This window comes from Neofelis nebulosa, chromosome 3 (genome assembly GCF_028018385.1).
Source record: "Neofelis nebulosa isolate mNeoNeb1 chromosome 3, mNeoNeb1.pri, whole genome shotgun sequence".
Taxonomy (NCBI): domain Eukaryota; kingdom Metazoa; phylum Chordata; class Mammalia; order Carnivora; family Felidae; genus Neofelis; species Neofelis nebulosa.
Window position 1 is genome coordinate 161,392,672 of NC_080784.1, and position 22,842 is coordinate 161,415,513.

General features: G+C 40.5%; 2 protein-coding genes across 6 annotated transcripts in view; both read right to left on the bottom strand.

Moving 5' to 3' along the window:
* Nucleotides 1-38: 38 nt before the first annotated feature.
* The window catches only part of REST (RE1 silencing transcription factor), a 99,413-nt gene continuing 76,609 nt past the window's right edge, over nt 39-22,842 (bottom strand). For 3 of the 5 annotated variants that reach the window (XM_058722462.1, XM_058722460.1, XM_058722461.1), the window contains exons 4-5: nt 19,369-21,983; nt 16,130-18,121 (exon numbers count right to left, since the gene is read on the bottom strand). In XM_058722462.1, coding sequence (XP_058578445.1) covers nt 19,885-21,983 — 2,099 coding nt within the window. In that variant the 3' untranslated portion in view covers nt 16,130-18,121; nt 19,369-19,884. Of the gene's footprint in view, nt 286-5,919; nt 6,045-9,804; nt 9,914-12,031; nt 15,588-16,129; nt 18,122-19,368; nt 21,984-22,842 lie in introns of those variants that run through there. The other 2 variants (XM_058722463.1, XM_058722466.1) reach the window with 2 other exon arrangements.
* Nucleotides 1,086-2,767, bottom strand: LOC131508078 (ATP synthase mitochondrial F1 complex assembly factor 2). The gene is made up of 2 exons (XM_058723339.1): nt 2,764-2,767; nt 1,086-2,053 (listed from the first exon to the last, which is right to left on the bottom strand). Exons 1-2 carry the CDS (start codon nt 2,765-2,767, stop codon nt 1,308-1,310), a joined length of 750 nt encoding a protein of 249 aa, XP_058579322.1. The 3' UTR covers nt 1,086-1,307.

Sequence of the window (22,842 nt, forward strand, 5' to 3'; positions counted from 1 at the left end):
ACTAAAAAAAAAAAAGAAGACCAGATGTCATTTCTTACTTGGAGTCTAGTTGAGAGAGCAACAAAGCAGTTGGCATATGAAAAAATGGCAAAAAGAGGATTTCTCCAAAATAAATGGGCTCAAATAAGACAGGAATGAATGGGTGCCTCTGCTCCACATAGTCATCCAGGTATGCAGCTGGTGGAAGGCTCCATGGCTTCATTCCTAGGTCTAAGATGGTTGCTCAGGTTGTCATCCCTTCCCAGCAAGTGGAAAGAGGAAAAGTGAGTGAAGAGCACAATTTCCCTATTTCGAGGAAAGGGGAAAGGTTAGAAGTTGCACACATTTCATACTGTCTATTGATCAAGTTATATGGTCATTACCTACCCACATGAAAGCTGGGAGATGTAGGAGGAGATGGAGACTATTTTGGATTATTATTAAGGGAGAATAAACACTGGAGAAACAAGTAAACATTCACCTTTACGTAATCCTACCTGAGAATCTTACTTTTAAGATTCAGGTTACATCCTTCTGGCACTCAAAGTCTGTTCTGCGATTATCAGAGCACTTTTAACCATTTTATCAACATCCGCCTATATACATTGTATAACAGTACATCAGTCAGAAATCTACCTTTTATTATTCCTAGTTCGATAAGTAGCACTATAGCCGTGTACAGTGAACAATTGGCAAGTCAAGTACCAGATCCCAATGTTAAGAGAAATGCTAATGGGAAAGGCTGACCTGAAATGCAGTCCGATCCATGAACTTCCTGTAGGCTAAGGCTTAGCATAAAATTAGTAGACATACCCATGTTCTCTGTCAACAAGCATCCCCTAACCCCCATCTCACTAAAACCGCTTACAATAAATGGTTAGCATTTTAACATTCAACTTGTAAAAACCATAGATCTCACTTTCATCACGTTTCAGAGTAACTACTATTGGCATCTTGGGGAACAGAGTTCTTTAATGTGTAAGACTGCATTTCAGAATGCCAGCATCCCTCATCCCCAGATAAATAAATGCCAGTAACCTCTCCCCCTGACCCGTTAGTCATAGAGACAAACGAAAGTACCCCTCACGTTTCTTTTTTTTTTTTTTTTTTCCAGGGCAGAGAAATATTTAATAAAATCAGGTTGGGAGGAAGTCACTGGTTTGCTTGGCCGGCTCGCTGGCTGCCGGCCGGGGCGGGGGCACCCAGCTTGGACTCGAGCTGACCTCGACAGCCGCTCCAGGTCCTGGGGGCATCTCGGGGCAGCGCCGAGCTGGGGCGTCTGTGGCCGTGCGTGCAGCCTCTGTCCCGCTGGGGCTGCCCGCCCCGCCTCACTGCTGCAGGAGCTTGTGTTTCACCGTGGCGCTCTCGGAACAGAGGTGGACGAAGAGGGTGCCGGCGGCCGTGCGCGCCCGCAGCTCCCGCAGCTCGTAGTCGTGGGCCCACTCGATGTTGCCCCACTTCTGGATCTGGTACTCCTCCTCCAGGCGTGACAGCAGCACGGCCTGCTCCACTGTGAGGCGCCGGTCAATCAGGCCCAAGGTCAACACCATGGACTTGAGCTGGGTCACCACAAACTCAATCCCTTGTAGGGCCCACATGTTGTAAGAGGCCAGGTGGCTGGTGAGCACTTCCCGAGTCCTGGCTGGGACGCTGGGCCCCATTATGCTGGTGGAGGAGCCGATCTCCACATCGTATCTTTCTTCGGCCCATTCGATGATCGGGTCCCACTCGTTCCTTTGAAGTTCCACTAATGTCGCTGGCTCATCCACCCTGTAGCAGATGGTGTCGGTGTCCAGAAACTTCACAGCCGCCTGGATCAGCTGGTCCTTGTTTCGCTGGGTAGGGTTGTCTAGAAACGTGTTGCACAATGTGGTCAGGTGCATGGTGTAGAACTTGATGGTGTCCTGCTGGGAGTCCCATTCAGTGGCCACTGCGATGGCCAGGGCCTCGCTGGGGACGGTAAAGAGCTTGGCTTGGGGAGTTTTCAGCTTCCTGTGGTCCAGGTTTATCTCAAAGCCACCTTCACCCTGTGTGATGCTGACATTCTGATAAAACCTCTTCCTTTTTGGGGCGCCTGGGTGGCGCAGTCGGTTGGGCGTCCGACTTCAGCCAGGTCATGATCTCGTGGTCCGTGAGTTTGAGCCCCGCGTCGGGCTCTGGGCTGATGGCTCGGAGCCTGGAGCCTGTTTCCGATTCTGTGTCTCCCTCTCTCTCTGCCCCCCACCCCCCCCGTTCATGCTCTGTCTCTCTCTGTCCCAAAAATAAAAAACGTTGAAAAAAAAAAATTTAAAAAAAAACCTCTTCCTTTGGAATCTCAAACCGGTAATGTCTTTGCAGTGCACTCATTCCCCCTCACGTTTCCAAGCCCACCCTCTAGAGGGCGGTAGCTTCCCAGTTGAGAAAATCAATTTCTCATTTTTATTTTGGAGAAATGAAATATTAATTTTACAAGCTAAAAATTTGGCATTTGTGTAGAAATAGAGAACCTAGGAACTGATGCTGTCATTGATAACTTCTGAATATGTATTTTAGAAAGCAAAACATTCCTCCTTGTTGTCTCTAGGTTTTTGGCCTCTTGATTAACAGAGATTCAGTTTTTAAATGTTCATAATTTATACTCTCAGATCTCCTTTACCTCTAAAATTCTATGCTTTTGCTGCATAAAGCTTGACTGAAGCAGATGTTTAGTGTACCTTGCTGGAAGTTTCAAACAGCAAAATTAACTAAGCAAGTTTAGTTTCCCTGGTTATATTAGTTAACCTCTTCAGGTCTTCATTTTCTCACCCATAGAACGAGGGGAAAACATTAGATTTTTCTCAGTCCCTTCATAATTCTCAGCAAAAACAGGCAGGAAAGCCAGGAAAGAGTGGTTCCAATACCACAAACAGGATGCCACATGCCTAGACAGTTGAGGACTTCTGCTAGGATCTGTATTAATTCACTCCATATTCTGCCACCTAATGCAGCCCAGGATCACTGCTGGTATATTCAACTGCTCCGCAGTAGATTTTACTTAAAGTTCTGTCACTGTTGCTTTCTGAGCTTAATCAGTTTACTGATACTTGTTAATCCAGTAATCTGAGTATGGAGACCGCTTGAATCATTAATCACTTACACTATGGCAACATGCAGGAATAAGTAAAGAGGAGAATTAATGGCAAAATGTCAGGACAGCCTGCTCACTTTTCCACAGAACAGTGATTGTTTCGAGTGGCTAGAAAACAATTGAGCAAGTTCATGCTAGATCATTTACAAGCTCTGCAGCTTTGTGGTATTTAACATGTCACCTCTTTTGTATTCATGACACCTAAAAGAAGTAAAAGATGTGCCATCAAAAAGTTTTTGACTTCTGGGGCACCTGGGTGGTTCAGTTGAGAGCCCAACTTCGGCTCAGATCATGATCCCACGGTTCGTGGGTTCAAGCCCCGCATGGGGCTCTGTGCTGACAGCTCAGAGCCTGGAGCCTGCTTCACATTCTGTGTCTCCCTCTCTCTCTGCCCCTCCTCTGCTCATGCTCTCTCTCAAAAATAATAAACATTAAAAAAAAAAAGTTTTTGACTTCTTTGTAACATTAAACTCAAAGTTTTTTTTTTAAGTTATACCTTATCTCTCCTTTTCCCCTCCTTGAAACAGCATTTTCTTCAAAGTTACTGAAACATAGTTTAACACATTTCATATTTTTAATCACCATAAATGGCAATTAGAACTTTACTGCGTAGTTCCCCAGAGTCTAAATTTGTTTATGTTACTTGCAACACTCACTTCCCATGACAACCAAGGAGAAGTGGAGCACAGATGCAATCGTGTACACTTGTGTTTCTTGAGCATACAGACACTTCTTACAAAATGGAGATCAAGGCCAGTTTCCTGCAGATGACTAACTTGGAACTCCAGCTGTGCCAGCCGTGGCAGAGCTGTGATTGCTTCACTGAGTAGACACCCAGCGCTCAAGCTGAGGCGAGCTGTTTCGTAGACAGCCTCTGATCATTTATCCTGGCTTCCCTCCCACTTGGCTCTGTCTGGTGGAGCAATAGAATCATTTCCATTCTTTCTCAGACTGTTCCATTTTCTCTTGGCTGCTTTCCTCCTCCCAGGGGGATTGTTTTCTCAACTGTCAAAGAGTAATGCTTAAACATTAAAAACAAGACCTCACACTCATGTGAATCGAATAGATAGCACCTCCGCCTGCTCTTAATGTCTCTGTGTCGTGTCATCTGCCCCATTCATATCCTGTAGTGGGAGGGGGCAGCTCAAAATTAATATTTTAACATCATATGGGAATGATGCCTCATTTTTTCCTTCATGTCAAAGAGCACTGTTATTCTTTCATTTAGTATAAGACTTTCATGATCTGAATATTCCTAAGTCTGTCTAAAGCATCCTTAAAATACCCATGTCTTAGATCCCCAGGTTCCTGTTTTTCATAAGCTTCCATTTCCCTCCCAAATAATTCTCAGAATTTATCTTCTAGGTAATCAACCTGGAGGAAGAATTTCTTTGGTCTTAATATTCTCATCGGTAGACGCAACAGCTATGATGCTTAATTGCAAACATTATCAGTACCTCTAGCCAGTAGCTTTGGTAAATCTGCCAAAAATGGGCCACAGAAATAAAAGAACCACATATGCTAGAGAATATATCATCAGGTGATTTGGGAAGTGAAAGATTGCCAAGATCCCTTCTAATTTTTCAGTAAGTCCCTCGAAAATAGCAGGCATAACTGAATGAATTAGGAGAATGAGGGGATTTTCTTGTTTGATTGGTTGGTTTTTGCCTCCCCTGAAATATAACAACAGAGAAGACTTCAATTTGCTTAATAGCATTTGCATTCCTCTAGGGTTTCCCCCTTTTACTGCATAAGGGCACCACCTCATAGCAGTTGTATTTCAAACTATTCATAGTGGTCATATGAGAGCCCATATTATCTTTTTATTCCTTTACATTATAATAATAATAGTAGCTCTCCCTTATATAGCACATACAATAAGCCAGGCACTAGAGCACCTGAGTGGCTCAGTCGATTGAGTGTGTGACTCTTAATTTCAGCTCAGGTCATGATCCCAGGGCCATGGGTTTGAGCCCCGTGTCAGGCTCCATGCTAAGTGTGGAGCCTGCCTAAGATTGATTCTCTCTCTCTCTCTCTCTCTCTCTCTCTCTCTCTCCCCCTTTGCCCTCCCCCGCTCATACTAAGACAAAAAAATAAATAAATAATAAGTCAGGCACTGTTTTAAGTGCTTTACATACGTTTGTTGAATCCTTCCAACAACCCCATGTAGGAGGTACTATTCTTACCCACATTTACAGATGAGGAAACTAAGGCATAAGTAACTTCTCAGGGTCACACAACTAATGAATGATGGAGCTGTGATTCAAACAAATCCAAGCAGCCTATGTCCAGCACCCCTGTGGGTGTGTTTAATTTTACAGTAAAACTTACTTTTTTCCCATTCATTGTAGTTGTATGGATTTCAATATACATATAGGTTTGTGTAACAACCACCATAATCAGGAAACAGAGCAGTCCCATCTGATAGCACCCAGGTTTCTAACCACTACACAATACTTCCTCTTTATGTGGGAACCCATCACAAGTCTAAAGGAGAGAATTTTCAACCTCAGGTGGGAAACATGTTATCTCAGAAAAGAAAGGTAACCCACTTTGAAGACCTCCAAAGGTAATGACAGTTTCCGTGGAAACTCTAACTGCCACGTAATTCTTTTGAACATCCTTTGAATCCAGCTATACACAGTTCTGTGAGGAAAAACTATTTCTCAGGGCTAGGGTAGTGAGTGAGTGAGTGAGTGAGTGAGTGAGTGAGAGAGTGAGAGAGTGAGAGAGTGAGAGAGAGAGAGATGTGCTATACTCTTGCTGTCTTACTTCAGCAATGCTGAACAACCTCAAGTGTCCCAGTGTGATTTCCATGCTCCATGCTCTCTTACCATCTCGGATAGCTTTAAATCAACTGTGCTTTCATGGCTGGCTGGGAATCTTTTCACATTGCTAGTGAGCTTTGCCAAGTACCACGGACAGATCACAGCATGAATGGAGATCCTGACCTACAGTTCTGATTAAGAAAATAGTACATTAAATACACAGGAAATCAGGAATGCAAACATTCAAAGAATTATACCACTAAACTATCACAGAAAAGAAACTGATTTTTACTTCTGACTCTAATAGGAACATAGAATTAGAAGAACTGGTGTTCTCTATTCACAAATCAAACAGCTTCAAAAACCAAATTGATTAGGTCCTGAACTTGTTTAAATGGACTTGCCTTTTCTACTTGTATAGCACTCATCCTATTTCCTGTTCATTTTTACATCTTACTTTCACTATATTGGGATCCTGGTTGCCCAACTAAAAACTTTCTATTCTCTTGTTTTTCTCAGCACTTAACATCTGGCCTAAAAAACCTTTTTTCTTGTCTTTGACTTTAAATTCCATGGTTAAATACTTAACAGGAAGGACGATTAGAGAAATGGGGACTACTTGTCTCTAAAATGCCAGGTAAAAGATGTCTTTTAGTGGAACACTAGCTGAAGAAAAATCTCTTTTTCACTGGACAAATAAAGCTATTATATAAAGCTAATTATGAGAAATGTGAACATTTTCAGCATGGGAACTTGGATGAGACTGTTTAACAAAGGAAAACAACACCTAATAGACCCATCTACCCACTCACTCTCCCATTAGGCATGGGTTAAGTCACTTCCAGGTACAATGAACATTTGTTCATTGGAAGTGCTTTTTTATTAACTAGATTGAGGGCATTATTAGGTTTGTATCCATATCTATTGCTGGGTAACAAACTAAGTGACAACCCAAAATTCAGTGACTTACACAAGCACTTATTTGCTCCCATTCCTTAGTTTGGCAGTGTCATCTAGGCTCAGCTCAGTGGTTTTTCTGCTCCATACGAGCCTGCACTTGCAGAACTCACTCTACATCTGCAGCTTCAGCTGAGATGATTGTAACAGCTGGGAAATCTGGGCCTTTTTCCAGTGGTCACTCGCTCTACCTAGCATCTCATCCTCAAGTAGGCTGGTTCAAGCTTGTTCACAAAGTGACCATGTTTAGAAAGCACAAAAGAAGCTGCAAGGCCTCCAGAGGCTGAAGCTCATAAGTTACACAATGTCACTCTGCTGCAATTCTATTGGTGAAAGCAAGTCACAATGGCAGCACAGAGTCAAGCTGATCAGAAGGGCTACAAAGAATCTGTGGCCTGGGATGCCTGGGTGGCTCAGTCGGTTAAGTATCCAAATCTTTGATTTTGACTCAGGTAATCATCTCACAGTCTTGGGATGGAGCCCCCCAGCCAGGCTGTGCACTGACAGCATGGAGCCTGCTTGGGATTCTCTCTCTCTCCCTCTCTCTGCTCCTCCCCCACTCACAGTCTCTCTCAAAATAAAGCTTAAAAAAAAAAAAAAAGACTGGCCATTTAAAAATTTTTTTTTATTATTTATTTATTTATTTATTTATTTATTTTTAAATCTTAGTCTAAGACTTTAAATTTTTTTTTCAACGTTTTTAATTTATTTTTGGGACAGAGAGAGACAGAGCATGAACGGGGGAGGGTCAGAGAGAGAGGGAGACACAGAATCGGAAACAGGCTCCAGGCTCCCAGCCATCAGCCCAGAGCCCGACGCCGGGCTCGAACTCACGGACCGCGAGATCGTGACCTGGCTGAAGTCGGACGCTTAACCGACTGCGCCACCCAGGCGCCCCTGTGGCCATTTTTTTAAATGTTTACTTATTTTTGAGAGAGAGAGAGAGAAAGAGCATGGCGGGGGGGGGGGGGGGGGGGCGGGGGGGCGGGGGGGCGGGGAGGAGCAGAGAGAGAGGGAGACACAGAATCTGAAGCAGGCTCCAGGCTCTGAGCTGTCAGCACAGAGCCCAATGCAGGGTTCGAACCCACCAGCTGTGAGATCATGACCTGAGCCGAAGTCGGACAATTAACCAACTGAGCCACCCAGGCGCCTCAATTTTTATTCACCACAAATATTCATCATGTTGACCACCTTGAGGAAAATGCAGTGTGACATGCTATCTAACGACCTGATGAAGAGAATCCACTGTAAATCTGCAAAATAAGAAATTTCATACTAATTTAAATTTACTTCAGGAGTCAGATACATATAGCAGCTATGTGACTGAGGAAAGGAGAGAGGAAAAGGCTATGGAATGTAGATTTCATCATAAATCTTTTAGCAATAGTGTTTTTAACTGTGCATGTGTTACTTTCATACATTTAAAGTGAAAAAAAAAAATCCATTCAGATTCAAATCTAGCCTATCTCCATCCCCATGGAGCACTTACCATACCAGAAAGCTATCTCAGGAAGTCAGCTATTTACAAAGTCTCTGTGGTGGGAAAGGCAATGAGAATACAGAAGTGAAGGACCTTTAGATCTCAAAACAGTATCCTGCTGCTCCCCAGGAAGGAAGAAAGAGGTTTCAGGCAGAACCCAAGCTGAGGATCCTGAGACCCTAGCTTCTTTTCCTGGCTCCACAACCAGGGTGAGGGGTGGAGTGACATGGGGTTGGAACCTCTTTTTAACCCCTGGCCACCTACCAGCATTTCTCCATCTCTGCCCCTCCCCTTTACAGTCCTGGGGGAACACACTGGGCCCTGGCTTAGACTGGAGCAGGGAATGGGAAGCACAAGGAATCATATAGGTGGTCCCACTTGCTCCTAAAACAGTCTTTGAATCAATGTTTTACTAGAAATGTATACTAGGGTATCTAGAAATTTGATAAAAGTATTAGTTTAATTTCTATCCCACTAGAGCCCCCCACCTTACCCAGGAACTCTTGAGGTAGAGTAATTGCCAGGGCAGAATTTGGGCTTTTTTAGCTCCCTGGCTTCAATCCCGTCAAACCCTAAAACCTCTCAACTTGAAAACTCTAACCAGATGTGCAAAAAACAAACAAACAAAAAAGGCACCTCTCTTCTAAATATCCAGTGTTCTCCAAGGGGAAAAGGAGGCAGACCCCACTACACGTCTCAGCCTTGGAGGGTGGTGGAAGGAAGTACAATGGGGATTACGTTCAACAAAAAGCAGCACAGGTTAAAAAATGGTTGCCACCCAAAAGAAACAGTTTGAGCTATGCCCACCAGTTAATGTGAAAATGATCATCAAAGTGAAAAAATTAGGTAAGAGGGGTGCTTATGTGGCTCAGTTGGTTAAGCATCCGACTTTGGCTCGGGTCGTGATCTCTGGGTTCATGGGTCAAGCCCCACATCAGGCTCTGTGCTGACAGCTGGGAGCCTGGAGCTGCTTTGGATTCTGTGTGCGCGTGTGTCTCTGCCCATCCCCTGCTCACGTTTGTTCTCTCTCTCTCAAAAATAAACATTAAAAAAAAAATTAGGTAAGAAGTTATACCATGAAAGATTCTTTAAGAGAGAGGAGAGAGAATCCCAAGCTGGCCCCACACCATCAGCACAATGCAGGGCTCAAACTCACAAACTGTGAGATCATGACCTGGGCAGAATCCAAGAGTCTGATGCTCAACAACTGAGCCACCCAGGCGCCCCAAGATTCTTAAAGCTGTATTGTGTATTTACAGAATTGTAAACAGTCTGAAGAGGACACTTAATTGATATTTACTCAAAGTGATCAAATTTTCTGGCAGGATTGGGGATCTGCAAAGGTCTCAAGGCAGATCATCTACAACTTTTCAGGCTCTGCTACGGACCACATTTCCCATGTGTGTGAGCACAGCCCAGGGGATCTCAAGGGTCCTTTCCTCTGGAGTTCATGGACTTGAAACAAAGGCCCTGAAATAGCACCCTCTGTCTTAAGCTGCATGGGGTGGACTGACCTGGGCCTGCTTGCCAGTAAGCCAACTGCTGATCACAGACAGTACTCCAGCCAGTGTTTGTGCAGAATTCAGCAGTCTTTGCGTGCATTTACGTATGTGCGTGCTCACACTGAAAAACACCAAAAAGGCAGAAGACGAGGAGAGAAATGCCTATTACTATTACTGCTATCAGTATTATTTCTGTGACTGTTCAACAAGAAATGAGACATGTGGGAGGACAGCAGAAAGAGAAGCTTTTTTTTTTTTAATTTAAAAAATTAAGTGAAAACATAGAAACCCATGTCAGGGACATCTGTCACTCTCCTTCCTCCCTGTTGTGTAGGGTGGATAGCCTATGACTGTCTCTACCACTCCCAACCAATTCTGGGAGACTAGGAGACATGCACCTCCTGCCAAGTCTTCAAATTGTGATTTTAATCAATGGATCAGATGGGACAAAGAATCCGGGCCTATAATACAGCAGGCTCGCAGAGCCCAAGAACCAAGGGCATTTTCAAATAAATCCAGCTCTTTCCACGTTAAATTATGACATTCTTATACTTTCAAATAGCTATGCACATAATGAATACAGTGGCTTATCTAATAATGCCAGCTTAAATATAAAAACATAGCAAAAATGCCAGCTTCTGCTCTCAGAACTAGGCTTAAGTAGGATCAGGGCAAAATGGTTTTATCCTGGTTTATTTCGAAAAGGTGAAATTAATCTGACTACTGCTGGTAAGCTTCTCATATGGTCTTTAGTGAATATTAACTGGTTAGAAGTTATGATAGAGGAAAGCCTATTTAAAGAGTGTCCTTTTGAGGCACCTGGGTGGCTCTGTCAGTTGAGCATCCAACTCTTGATCTCAGGGCTCTGAGTCCAGGCCTCACACTGGGCTCCACACTGGGCATGAAGCATACTTCAAAATAAAGTGCCCTTATCATGTTAATAGAACATTATAATTGAGGACATTCAGATTAGATGGAAATCCTTTTGATCCCCATTCCTAATTTCTCCTTTTATAACATCCATTTTCCCCACATAATATTCTTCATTTAATAAAGGCAATGTGGCACAGACCTGCCACTTCCTACTGTGACATCTAGCAATTCACTTGTCTGTAGGATGCAATGTGGGAATTAGCCACCTACTTCTCAGTGATGAGGAGGGGATTCAGTTAATGTGATGTGCTTAGAATACTGCTTGGTACTTACAAGTACTTCTACTCCTAGATGCTAATGCAGGATCTCCAGCCTGCGCTGTTTCCCAACGACATGAGTGTCTCCAAGGTTGTCTCACATGGATCATGGGTCATATCTACTTTTACACAAAATCAGCCATTTTATTTCTAACAACAGCTTCCTTTAATGGAATTTCATACTTCCGTGCACAGGGCACAACAGCAACTCATCGGAAAGATCTTTGTTTCAAGCCAGTAAGATTCTCCCCACACTAGTGTAGTAGACATGACCCAGCTAGTTAGATCTATGCTCAAATAGGGACCTCTTTAAATTATTGTAATACCTTACTATATCATCATGTGGATAATTCATTCATCCCAGTAATGTTAGCTGAGTGTGAGGTACTATTACCCACATCTATGCTGAACATTAAATATTGGACATGTTACTCATCATTCTGTTATTTTAAGCAACACGAAAATAAACATTCCAAATATATACATCCTCTGTGTAAAAAAAAAAAACCAACCAAAAAACCTTTAACATAAAAAGTGCAAGACTTGATTAGTATTAGAAAACCTGAAAGAAGTTCTATCTTATGAACACAAGCATAGGGGCACCTGGGTGGCTCAGTTGGTTAAGCATACCACCAGCTCAGGGCATGATCTAGCGGTCTGTGAGTTCAAGTCCCAAGTCAGGCTCTGTGCTGACAGCTCAGAGCCTGGAGCCTGCTTCAGATTGTGCCTCCCGCTCTCTGCCCCTCCCCCCAACTCACTGTCTCTCAAAAATGAATAAATGTTAAAGAAATTTTTTTTAAAGAACACAAGCATAAACCAATGTAATTTTTAAGACTGTAAGAAATTATGAGTTCTCTGAACCTCACTTTATATGGTTTCCACTCTCAGAATACCTCCAGATTGTCAACCAATTTTGGCAATAAGGAGGCCAGAGAATAGGCATTAAAGTGATAAAAACCTGACACATCCACCCTTTGGAACATTATGCAATAGTTACAAAGAATGAGGAAGATGCTTAACTACTGACAAAGATCTCCAAATTCTGCAAATTGCAAAATCAATAATTCAATTTATGTCAAAGCATAGAAACAAAACAATTTAATATGTATACAGATAGAGGTAAAAAGTTAACTGTAAACCATTGACAGTAGTTAACTCTAGAAAGAGTAAGGTTTATAAGAGAGCTATTCAAGATGGATTTACTTATTTGAATTTTGAGAATTTACATACGAATTGTGATTTTTTAAGAAATTTTATCTTTCTGTGCTTCAGAATTTATTTCCAATGTTTGAGAGAGAGAGAGAGAGAGAGAGAGAGAGAGAGAGAGAGAGCGCGTGCGCGCACAAGCAGGGGAGAGGAGAGGGAGAGAGAATCCCAAGCAGGCTGTGCTGTCAGCACAAAGCCCAACGTGGGGCTCGATCCCATGAACCTTGAGATCATGACCTGAGCTGAAATTAAGGGTCAGACATTTAACTGACTGAACCACCCAGGCGCCCCTGCATTATGTGATTTATTTTTATGTTTCTTTTGAGAGAGCCATAGAGAGTGCAAGCAGGGAAGGGGCAGAAAAAGAAGGGGACAGAGGATCTGAAGTGGGCTTCGTGCTGACAGCAGAGAGCCCAATGCGGGGCTTGAACTCACAAACTGTGAGATCACGACATAAGCTATAGTTAGGTGCTTAACCAACTGAGCCACCCAGGGTCCCCTGCATTATGTGATTTTAAAAAAGCAATTAGGGCACACACATGAAGAAATAAAAGGTGTATGTAGCATTTCAAAAATCAGTGTAGAATTAGGACATGATTCTCTGAAATTGCCCCTTCTGGTGACAGAATCTTGACCACAGGTAAATTTCCACCTGCAGTTTATCCCTTAAGACATCCCAGCAAGCTTTCATAATTTTACAATACTGTTAGGACTTATGCAGAGAGAAATCTGGTATGTTTCAAAGTATTTGGTCATAAATAAGAATCCTCAATGTATTAACAGAATGTAACTTAGCCTTATTAAAGGAGTCAGAAAGGGCAACCCCCCACTGGCTGAATTGAGGTAAAATGCATGAAACAAGAACTGGAGTCTATGGGAAGAAAAAGCCCCTCTTGACAGACCCTGTACCAGCAAACAGGAGGTATAACTGATTCAAGCAAAAATAATTATATGCTAGGGGCACCTGGGTGGTTCAGTTCTCAGCTGGTTAAGCGTTCCACTCTTGATATTGGCTCAGGTTATGATCTCATGGTCTGTGAGGTGGAGCCTGTTTGGGATTCTCTTTCCCTCCCTCTCTCTCTGCCCCTCCATCGCTCATGCTCTCTCTCAAAATAAACTGTAAAGGGGCGCCTGGGTGGCTCAGTCGGTTAAGCATCCGACTTCGGCTCAGGTCACGATCTCACGGTATGTGAGTTCGAGCCCCGCGTCAGGCTCTGTGCTGACTGCTCAGAGCCTGGAGCCTGTTTCAGATTCTGTGTCTCCCTCTCTCTCTGACCCTCCCCCATTCATGCTCTGTCTCTGTCTCAAAAATAAATAAACGTTAAAAAAAATAATAATTAAAAAAATAATAAACTGTAAAAAAAATTAATTATATGCTAAAATCATTGGGTTTGTTGAAAGTTCAGATAGTTTCAATATATCCTCCCACAGAATATTATACAGGGAAAAAATAACTTTACAATGGAGAAATCTGGTGGACAACACCTTAACTAAGAGTGAACACCAATAATGGGTTAAACTGACATGATGTGTGCCTTCTGGTACAATGCACCAGTATTTAGTATTCCTTCCAAAATGCATAACCTGAATTGAGGCATGAGGAAACAACTAGAATAATCTAAATTAACATTTTTTAAACAGCTGGCATGAACTTTTCAAACTCTTACTGTTGTGAAGAACAGGCTAGAGGACTGTTCCAAATTAAGAGGAAACTGAAGAAATGAGACAACAAATGCAATGGGTGATAGAACAGGGGGATTGTTAAAGGTTAGTAGTTAAGACATTTGGCACAATTTGAATATAGATTGTAATATAAATACTATACCAATCTTAAAAGTTTTGAATTTGATAACTATATAATGTGGTTGTGCAAGAGAATGCCCTATCCCTAGGAGACACAAACTGAATTTTCAGAGATAAAGGGGGTAAGCCACTTAATTTCTGGTGGTTCAGCAAATCATACATACATAATATACAGAAAGCAAATGTGAGTGAATCTACATGAAAGGTACACAAAATTTCAAGGTAACATTTTTTGCAACTTCTCTGTAAGTTTGAACCTTTCTTAAAATCAAGTTTCTTAATAAAAACTCTTTCTCAAGATTTGCTATTTCCTGCTACTTGGATTGACTCTCTTTGCATCCAGAAAAATACCTTTGCCTATAAATGAAGAGATTTCTGCATTATCAGAATTTTAAAATTACAGTAAAACTACCATCGTATATCAATTAGCTGAAATCAAGGAAAAACACTCACCACACACAATTCTTGGCCTGGGCAACCATTTACCCTACTAAGGACCAGGACCTATTTTAGCCGCTTAAATAAAGCAATGAATATAAAAGCATTTGGAAAAAAAATAAAAGCATTCTGACTCTTAAGATATTACAATATAGTTTAATACAAAAGCCCACGTACTACTTTAACATTAAAAGCTCAGTTTTGCAAGATAAGCAGGTGAACTGTACAACTTAATCATGCCCAAATAGAGGAAGGACTTTATTTAAGGATACTTACTTGGCTTTTCATGTAGCTAAGAGGCCCTAATAAAAGCACCAGCGTAAACGCTTCATAAGCATTTAACACTCAAAGCCACTCTTTGGATAGTAATTCCATATATCCCCTTTTATAGATGAAGAAATTAGGTCAGTAAAGTTAAAATGGTTTGCCCATTTATAGTGCTTAGGAAGAGAGGCCCATTGTGAACCCAGCTCTATCTCAAAGGCTGACAGAGTACTTGATACAGTGAGCATCAAAATCCTTTGAAAAGGCAATTTCTTAACACTGAAACTTTCCCTTATTACCAAACACTAGCACATTGTTCTTAGCACCTTCACCAATCTGCCTTTATGGAGCTGAGGAGAGTGCTGTGAAGTACCCTGGCTGGAAGCTCATACTTCTACACTGTAACTACCTACAAATGAGTCAAGCCCTGAGAACTTGGGGAGAAAAAAAGATGGCCAACTGGTTAAGTGTAAATGTAGCACATATGTAGACATCCTAACAAGGGTAAGCCTCTGGAAAAGAGGTAGAAAGGGACTGGAGAAAGACACTTGTAACCACTCTTTCACTCATTAAAGATAACAAACCAAGTCAGACATCAATAGCATTTATATTCAAGATCAATTCCCCACATATCCTTGGTCGGGCAAACTTTCAGGCTCCTTGTTCTTGATTCTACCATGCCAATAAAATAAATCTTGCAAATTCATTTTGCTTTTTTGCTGATAGGAGTCTTGCAAAAGAAGTCAGAAGGTGAATCTCTCATCAGTATGAAACATCCCATTCTTTAGGACTCAATACACTCCGGGTCACTTGCCGTATCAGGACAGAATGCAATCCAGTTGTTTTGATGTTCTGCACAGTTTTCTCCATCACCCTCTCCCCCTTTTTTTCCACCTCAACAAAAACACATTAAAAACACATGTTTTTCCATTAACAAAAAAAGCAGACTCTTATTAAGAACATGGCTTATCACTTTCCCTTGAGTTTCATTTTCTTCTCAGAACTCCGCTAAACACAGTAAAATTCTTAAAATGGTACCCTGGCTGTCAACACTCAGTGTAATTCAACTTATTTTCCCTTCAATGCATCTTTTTAATTATGAGTCAAAACGTACTAACACCAGGCCTGCTACTACTGAGAAAGGATATTTATGTTAAAACTGTTAAGGGTTGGTAAGTAATTACTATGTAAAACCTACTATGAATTGTCTTTAAGTTGTTTCTTCCTGATGACCATCTCTGAGAAAGCACCATTTAGAAAAGATATGCTTTGGACTACTACCCACTGGATTGTTACCCCAAACAGACTGCCATGACCTTTCTACCTACCACGGGCTATCAGACCTAATAGTTTTGGAATTAATATACTTGCAATTACAGCAAAACAAATTTGGTTCTTCAATACTTGATGTACCAATAATGAACAAAGGCATAAAATGCTTTTTAAAACTTTATTTCAACATAACTATGCTTACAGAAATACACTCATATTGGTTAATAGAATGCAATTTAAGTTTAACTTATCCTACACAATTTGGACCAAAAACTTGGTACATGGTTTAAGCATTAAAAAAAAAAAAAAAAAAAAAAAAAAAAAAAAAAAAAAAAAAAAAAAGATTTGCAATCTGGTTTATTTTTCATCTATCATAAATGTATATAAAAGATCCTCCCATCAAATGCTGCTAAAGCAGGCAGCAAGAACCTTGAGAAATTAACCTTTGGTTTGTCTCAGAAAAATAACACGTATTGCACTGTAAAAGTTTATAAAATTGGTGCAACAAAACATTGTTGTAATGTTTCAATGCCAGTTTAAAACGATCAATTAACTAGTGGATGTTGAAAAGGGTGGGGAGAGCCTATGCACACACGTGAAAATGTAAAAGCTATCTGATTTAGTTAATATTGCATGTAGATTGTAAGTCTACACAAACCAAGATTCAGATAATTTCTTCAATCTGAATTAACACTATCAGCTCAGTTCATCTGCTGAGGTCAACAAGGAAACTGCACACTAGCTGTTTTTCTGATTTATGCAAAAAAGAAAATTAAGTTTCTTCCCCAGCTTTTCAGTCCAGAACTGATATTATACTACAGGCAAGGTATTCCTTCCATTGTCAACATTCATGGGGTGACATGTGATGAGGTCTACTTGGGTTTAAATTTACCTGCATTAGCACTTATATGCAAAATAGTCCCCAAAGTTAAAGACCACATGACCTTAGAAGTGACTCTAAAAAATAAAATGGCCCTTCTTGGAAGACTAGAGCAAAACATCCAACCATAGTTATAAGAAACCTTATCAGAAATGTAGCCCCTTATGAATTACACCTCAATTTAAAAAAGTAGCCCCAAAGAAGCAGCTCTGAAAAGAGGAAAAAATATAACTTAAGATATCTTGAAGACCAATGTGAATATAGGTTCAAAAGATAGATAAAAGAGATACATTTTCATAAGACTACCTAGGATTAGGCTTATAATGTATTCTAGCATTTCAAGTTTATCTCTAGTTACTAAACATCAATTTACAAATAACATGTTCACTTTTTATTCCTTTAACAAAAGGGAAAATTCTAGTTTCAATTCTATCCAGTGGAGGGGAAACTGAGAAAACAAAGATTCAAACAGTTCCATGCAAATATCACATTTTTCAAATGGAAGAACTCCCAACTAGACCAGAAGTTCATATTACTAATATATTTTTCATTGAAACAATTTTTAACAAGTACAAATACATGGCATTAAAGTTCAGAACCTAATATAGGCCTGACAATCAAGTCCTTGTTTTCTGGAAGAAAGGCCTCAAGTCCCACTCAATTTCCAGTAACAATGTTTTCACAGATCAATTTAATAATAAGGGGTTTTAATTTCCTTCATATTTTTGTTTTTACCATTCTAGTCTTAAAAACTAGGTAAGAAAAGTAGTCCAATTCCCTAGAAGTCTAATTGTTTTCTTTTGTAGCATGAAAGAATCCACAAAACTTTCCCCAAACTGATTCCCAATCTCCAATCTGTACTTAACATGAGTCTTTTCATATATAATGTAAAAGGTAACTTACATAAAATGTACCCATGAACATTAAAACTAGTTGTTAGAAAGATTTAACTAGCTTTATAATTTAAGTTTTAAAACATAAATATTTGCAGCTTGATCTTCTGTTGACAATGATTGTCGGAGCCATGAATTCACCTAGAATTCAACATCATTTACAAATTCCCATTCATGCACACAAAACACACACCATTAACACACAACTTACTCCTCATGTCTTGAGAGAATCTTCTCTTCTTTAAATCTTTGGCCTCCCAGTCAATTCCGAGTTCAAATGTCTTTTAACTCAAACTTCACTCTCAGATTTTTAACAAGTTTTCCACCCACACTTCATCAATGCTTTTCCTAATCTTTCATGTTGCATTGCCAAACTCTGAAACCTGCCTCAAAGAGATCATCAGATAAAAGAAAATAAATGACATAGAAAGTGGTTATTTCAGAATAGAACATGGGAGGATCGGCACTGTTCAAGATTCCCTATTGGGATCACACTTTTACTGTAATGAATAATTGCCATCAGCAAGAAAAATCCAATGTTGGATTCTTTCATATTCTTTGGCAACTGGCCAAAGAACCTACCAAAAAAGTTTGGGAGTACACTCTTTCTTCATACAAAGTGCCCCCATGGGAACACCAGGATAGCTGCAATTCATTTTGAGGCCTCACCTGTAGAAAGAGGCTGTCAGAGACAGCCAGGACACCCACTAGTTTGTGGAGATCCCTGAGAAAGTGTGATTTTTAAAATCTGGACTGTACTTAAGTTTCACCTGCCTTTTGCACTGTATTCATAGGAAGTAAGTAGCAGCTGGTCTCCCAGCACTCATACTACTTCTCTCCACCTAGGTTTCCTGTGTAATTGCTATGGCTTTGGACTCTCACAACTGATATTCTGTATAACTTGAAAGAGTAATTATGTCTCCTAATTCCAGGTTTGCAGTTTCCAAATATCACTTTCAGTTCTTTATTCAGCCAAGTAGCCATATGGACACCAACCATCTATGTAAAAAGGTTTTCCTCAAAGATATGACTTAACACTGAACATTTAGGAAGTAGCTATACTAAAACAAGCCAAAAATTTTCACTTATGGTTGGTTTCTGAGATAAAAATTTGTTCAATATAGAGCCTAGTGGTTTGTTTCTTGTACAGGTCAAAATGAGAGCTGTGAATTCACTACATCCATTTAAAATAAATAACTTATGTGAAATACAGATTCTGGCAGATATAAGATGTGAAATTCAAAATCAATGGATTGAACCTGCATGTTTCATTTGCTCACAAATTTGCACACATATTCTGCAAAAAAGACAATTGCAGCAAAGGAAAAGGAAAACTGCCCTTTTGCAAACAAGACTAAAAGCATCCCTCCAAAGAGGACAAAATAAACATGCATATATATGTATAAAGTGTTACTGTTCAACACAAATGCTATTTCTAGAAAAAAATTGAACTGCATAGGTTAAAAAAAAAACAACAATGTGCAACATCTTAAGCCATTAAAGCACCAAAAAAAACCAAAAACAAACAAAAAAAAAAACCCCAAAAAACCACACACACCAAAATCATTGTTTTTATGACAATTAACACACACAAATAAGAAATATTGATCAAAATTCAGGAAGTAAATACCTGGACTGATACAATGTCCACTATTGGGAGAATTTTTCTTCAATTTAAATGTCTCTTCTCATCTCTAAAAAAATTTTAAAGTGCTAACTTTATATAAAGCAGGCAAATTTTTCAAGTAATTTGCTATTTACGTATGCCAATTTTTATAGCACTAAACCAGGAACTAAGAAAACACTAAAGTGAAACAAGACGACAGACATGGCGAGAAAAGTGACAAATTACAGCCAGACAAAGCAACGGAATGCTACAATACCACCTTGGCCTTCTCATTTCAATTAAATGTATAAACTAACAGATTTAGGAGTCTGCTGGTTTAGTACACTAACTTCCTTGGATATGCTAAAATTTACCCATCAATAGGTGTACAGAATCCTAAGAAAAAGAGTGCCACTTAAAAATCAACATTGGACACTAATTAAAGCAATTTAAAAAATAAAACGTTGTCTATAACTATAAATGAATATTAAATGTAATAGATCTTATAAACTAAGAACTGAAGCCTTATCCTACGTTTAATTACTCCTGCCCTTTAGCTGCTTTTTCAAGGAAGTATACATTAACCAAATGGCGATTGAGGTGCTTGCTATAATCTTTTTCCTTTCGAAAAGAACGATCACAGAAGATACAAACAAAATCTCCCTCAGCCACTTTGCCTGCCAAGGCCTCCTTAGCATTTTTCCTGCTGGTTTCTTGTGGAACTGGCCGGGCCCCATTCAATCCAGAATCATCACTACCCTCTGACATGTTGTCACTTAGATCACTTCCATCATGACTATGGATGCCTTCGTCTTCATCCATTTCCTGAGACTCATTTACTGCCGTGGTGACAGGAGGTGATGTCGCAGTAGTTTTGGACACTGCTTCATGGTTTTCTATTGCTAGGGGAAGCAGCAGTGGTGACATTTGTTCTTCAACTGCTGAGTCTTTGCCAGGGGGATTCTCTGTTTTGTTCTCATCAGTGTCCATTTCCATTTCACAAAGCATTGCGCCAGCCTGACACTCACCATCTAAAGTTTCACCCTCTGGCATATTCAAGTTTTGTTCAGAGGATGAAATATTAGTAGATTCATTGATAATAGCAGCAACACCAGCTAGACTTTTATCTGCCTCTTTTACTTCTTTTTGAAGAGGGGCTTCTTTATTTCCTTCGTCTTCGGTGAATAATTTTTGGTCTTTTGACTCCTCTTCTGTTAAGTTTTCCTTTGGCAGTGGTGTTGATGGTGGTAAGAGATCTCTCGCGCCCACACTTTCCTTTAGAAGCTGGCTATCTTTAACAGGCACTAAGCCAACTTCAATAAGGACTTGCTCCTTCTGTGCCATTTCACTCTGCGTGTGGGACTTTTCCTTTTTATTATCTTTTCGAGGAGACTTTTTGGGAATTGGTTCCATGTGAAGAGGAGGCTCTGTGGGAGGAGGCTCCATCTGAACTACCTCCATCTGAGCAGGCCCCACAGAAGGAGGGGACTCTGTTGGAGCAGGCTCTGTGGCAGGAGGCGGCTCCCTCTGACCCATATCCGTCTGAGCAGGCTCTGGGACAGGAGGTGGCTCCGTCTGCCCAGGCCCCCTTGGAGAAGGCTCCGTCTGAGCAGGCCCCCTGGGAGAAGGCTCTGTCTGTGCAGGCCCCCTGGGAGAAGGCTCCATCTGAGCAGGCCCCCGGTGAGCAGGCCCCCTGGGAGAAGGCTCCATCTGCACAGGCCCCCTGGGAGAAGACTCCGTCTGAGCAGGCCCCCTGGGAGAAGGCTCTGTCTGTGCAGGCCCCCTGGGAGAGGGCTCCGTCTGAGCAGGCCCTTTCTGAGCAACCTCCTTCTGAGCAGGCTTGCTGCTTTTTTTACTTGACTTATTTTTCAGAGTTTTCTTCTTTGTACTTTTCTTCATGCAGGTATTTTGCTTTTTATTCTCCTCTACTTTGCTGTCACCTTTTGGCACTTCCTGATTATTTTTGGATTTGCTTTCTGCCTTCTTTTTCTTTTTTGTCACAGGTTCCTCCTCGTTAACAGGATCTTGTAAGGGATGGGCTTCAGCTTCCATCTTCCTTTTGCCTTTCTTGGTTTTACAGGTTGCTTCTGAATTATTTCCTGCGTGCACATCCATTTCTTTAGTTTCCATTGCTGATTTGCGAGTTCTGGTAGTCACTTGGATTGAAGCATTACTACAAGACTTTTTCTCTTTTGAAACATTATCTTTTTTCTCCACTTTTACAGACTTCTCATTCTTCTTTCCAGCCACATCCCCCTTTATTTTTGTCTGTTCTATTTCTGTTTTTTCATTGGTAATGTTGTTATCAGGCAAGTCAGCCTCTCGCTTTTTGGTTTTCTTTAGTTTCACTTTTGAGACATCCATTGTTTTATTAGGACAAGTAGGATGCTTAGATTTGAAATGATACTGCAGATTACACTTCTTAGAAGCTGCATAGTCGCATACAGGACAATTGAACTGCCGTGGATTCACATGTAGCTCTACGTGTTTTTTGAAGTTACTTCTATCTGCTGTTTTGTAGTCACAATGTGGACAGTTAAGAGGTTTAGGCCCATTATGAACCTGTCTTGCATGGCGGGTTACTTCATGTTGATTAGAGGCCACATAACTGCACTGATCACATTTAAATGGCTTCTCACCTGAAGGTAAACAAGAGATGTTAGAGAGGACAGAGATTAAGAAATGAATTCAAGTTTTTATTAAAATATAGGGAATTGGATATATGTTTAAAAACCACACACAAAAACTATTCATTGAAAAGACTGTATCATGCACTTTACATTTACCATATTTATTTGTAGATCTTTTCTCTACCCCTTGACATTAATTCTCACACCAAATGCAGGAACAATGATCTCATTTAAGCATCATCTTCTAAAAAGTTCATGAAGCTAGAGCTCTCAAACACTATACGAGAACAGCAATTCATCAAGAAGTACACAACAATTATTGGCAAAGTTAGTTGGGTTCTGGATGTGAATTTTGGGACAAGGGCACTCAAAGAGAAAAGATAATTTTAAATGTTTTATGTTCAGTTAAAACAAATGTATAATGGAGCAGAATGTAAAATTCCCATCCATTTTGAAGATAAATCTTGAGACTTCAAAAGAAAGATCTTACACTCCAGGCTATATTCCCAAATCTTCCATGTAGAAGTTGTAAAACAAAAGTTTTGGCCTCAGGGAGCAAAAGGCCTTTTCTTTAAATTTAACTCTTTTGTCCATCCCTGCAAAAGTAAAGTTTCACTCAGCAAGTTCTTCCAGCCAGAAGTGTTATTTTAAAGCAAAAATATAGTAAAGCCAGAAACCCTTTCTTAATTTTTCCCTACCTTCTTCTAACAAACGAACAAAGAAACTACATAAATGAGAAAGGGCATACAAATAGATATGGTATGTAAAATAATTGAAGAAAGTCATGATCACAGATCACAGGTACATACAAAACCAAAACCACCCCCACCCCCAAATTAAAGGTGTAAGATTAACACATTCTACCTGA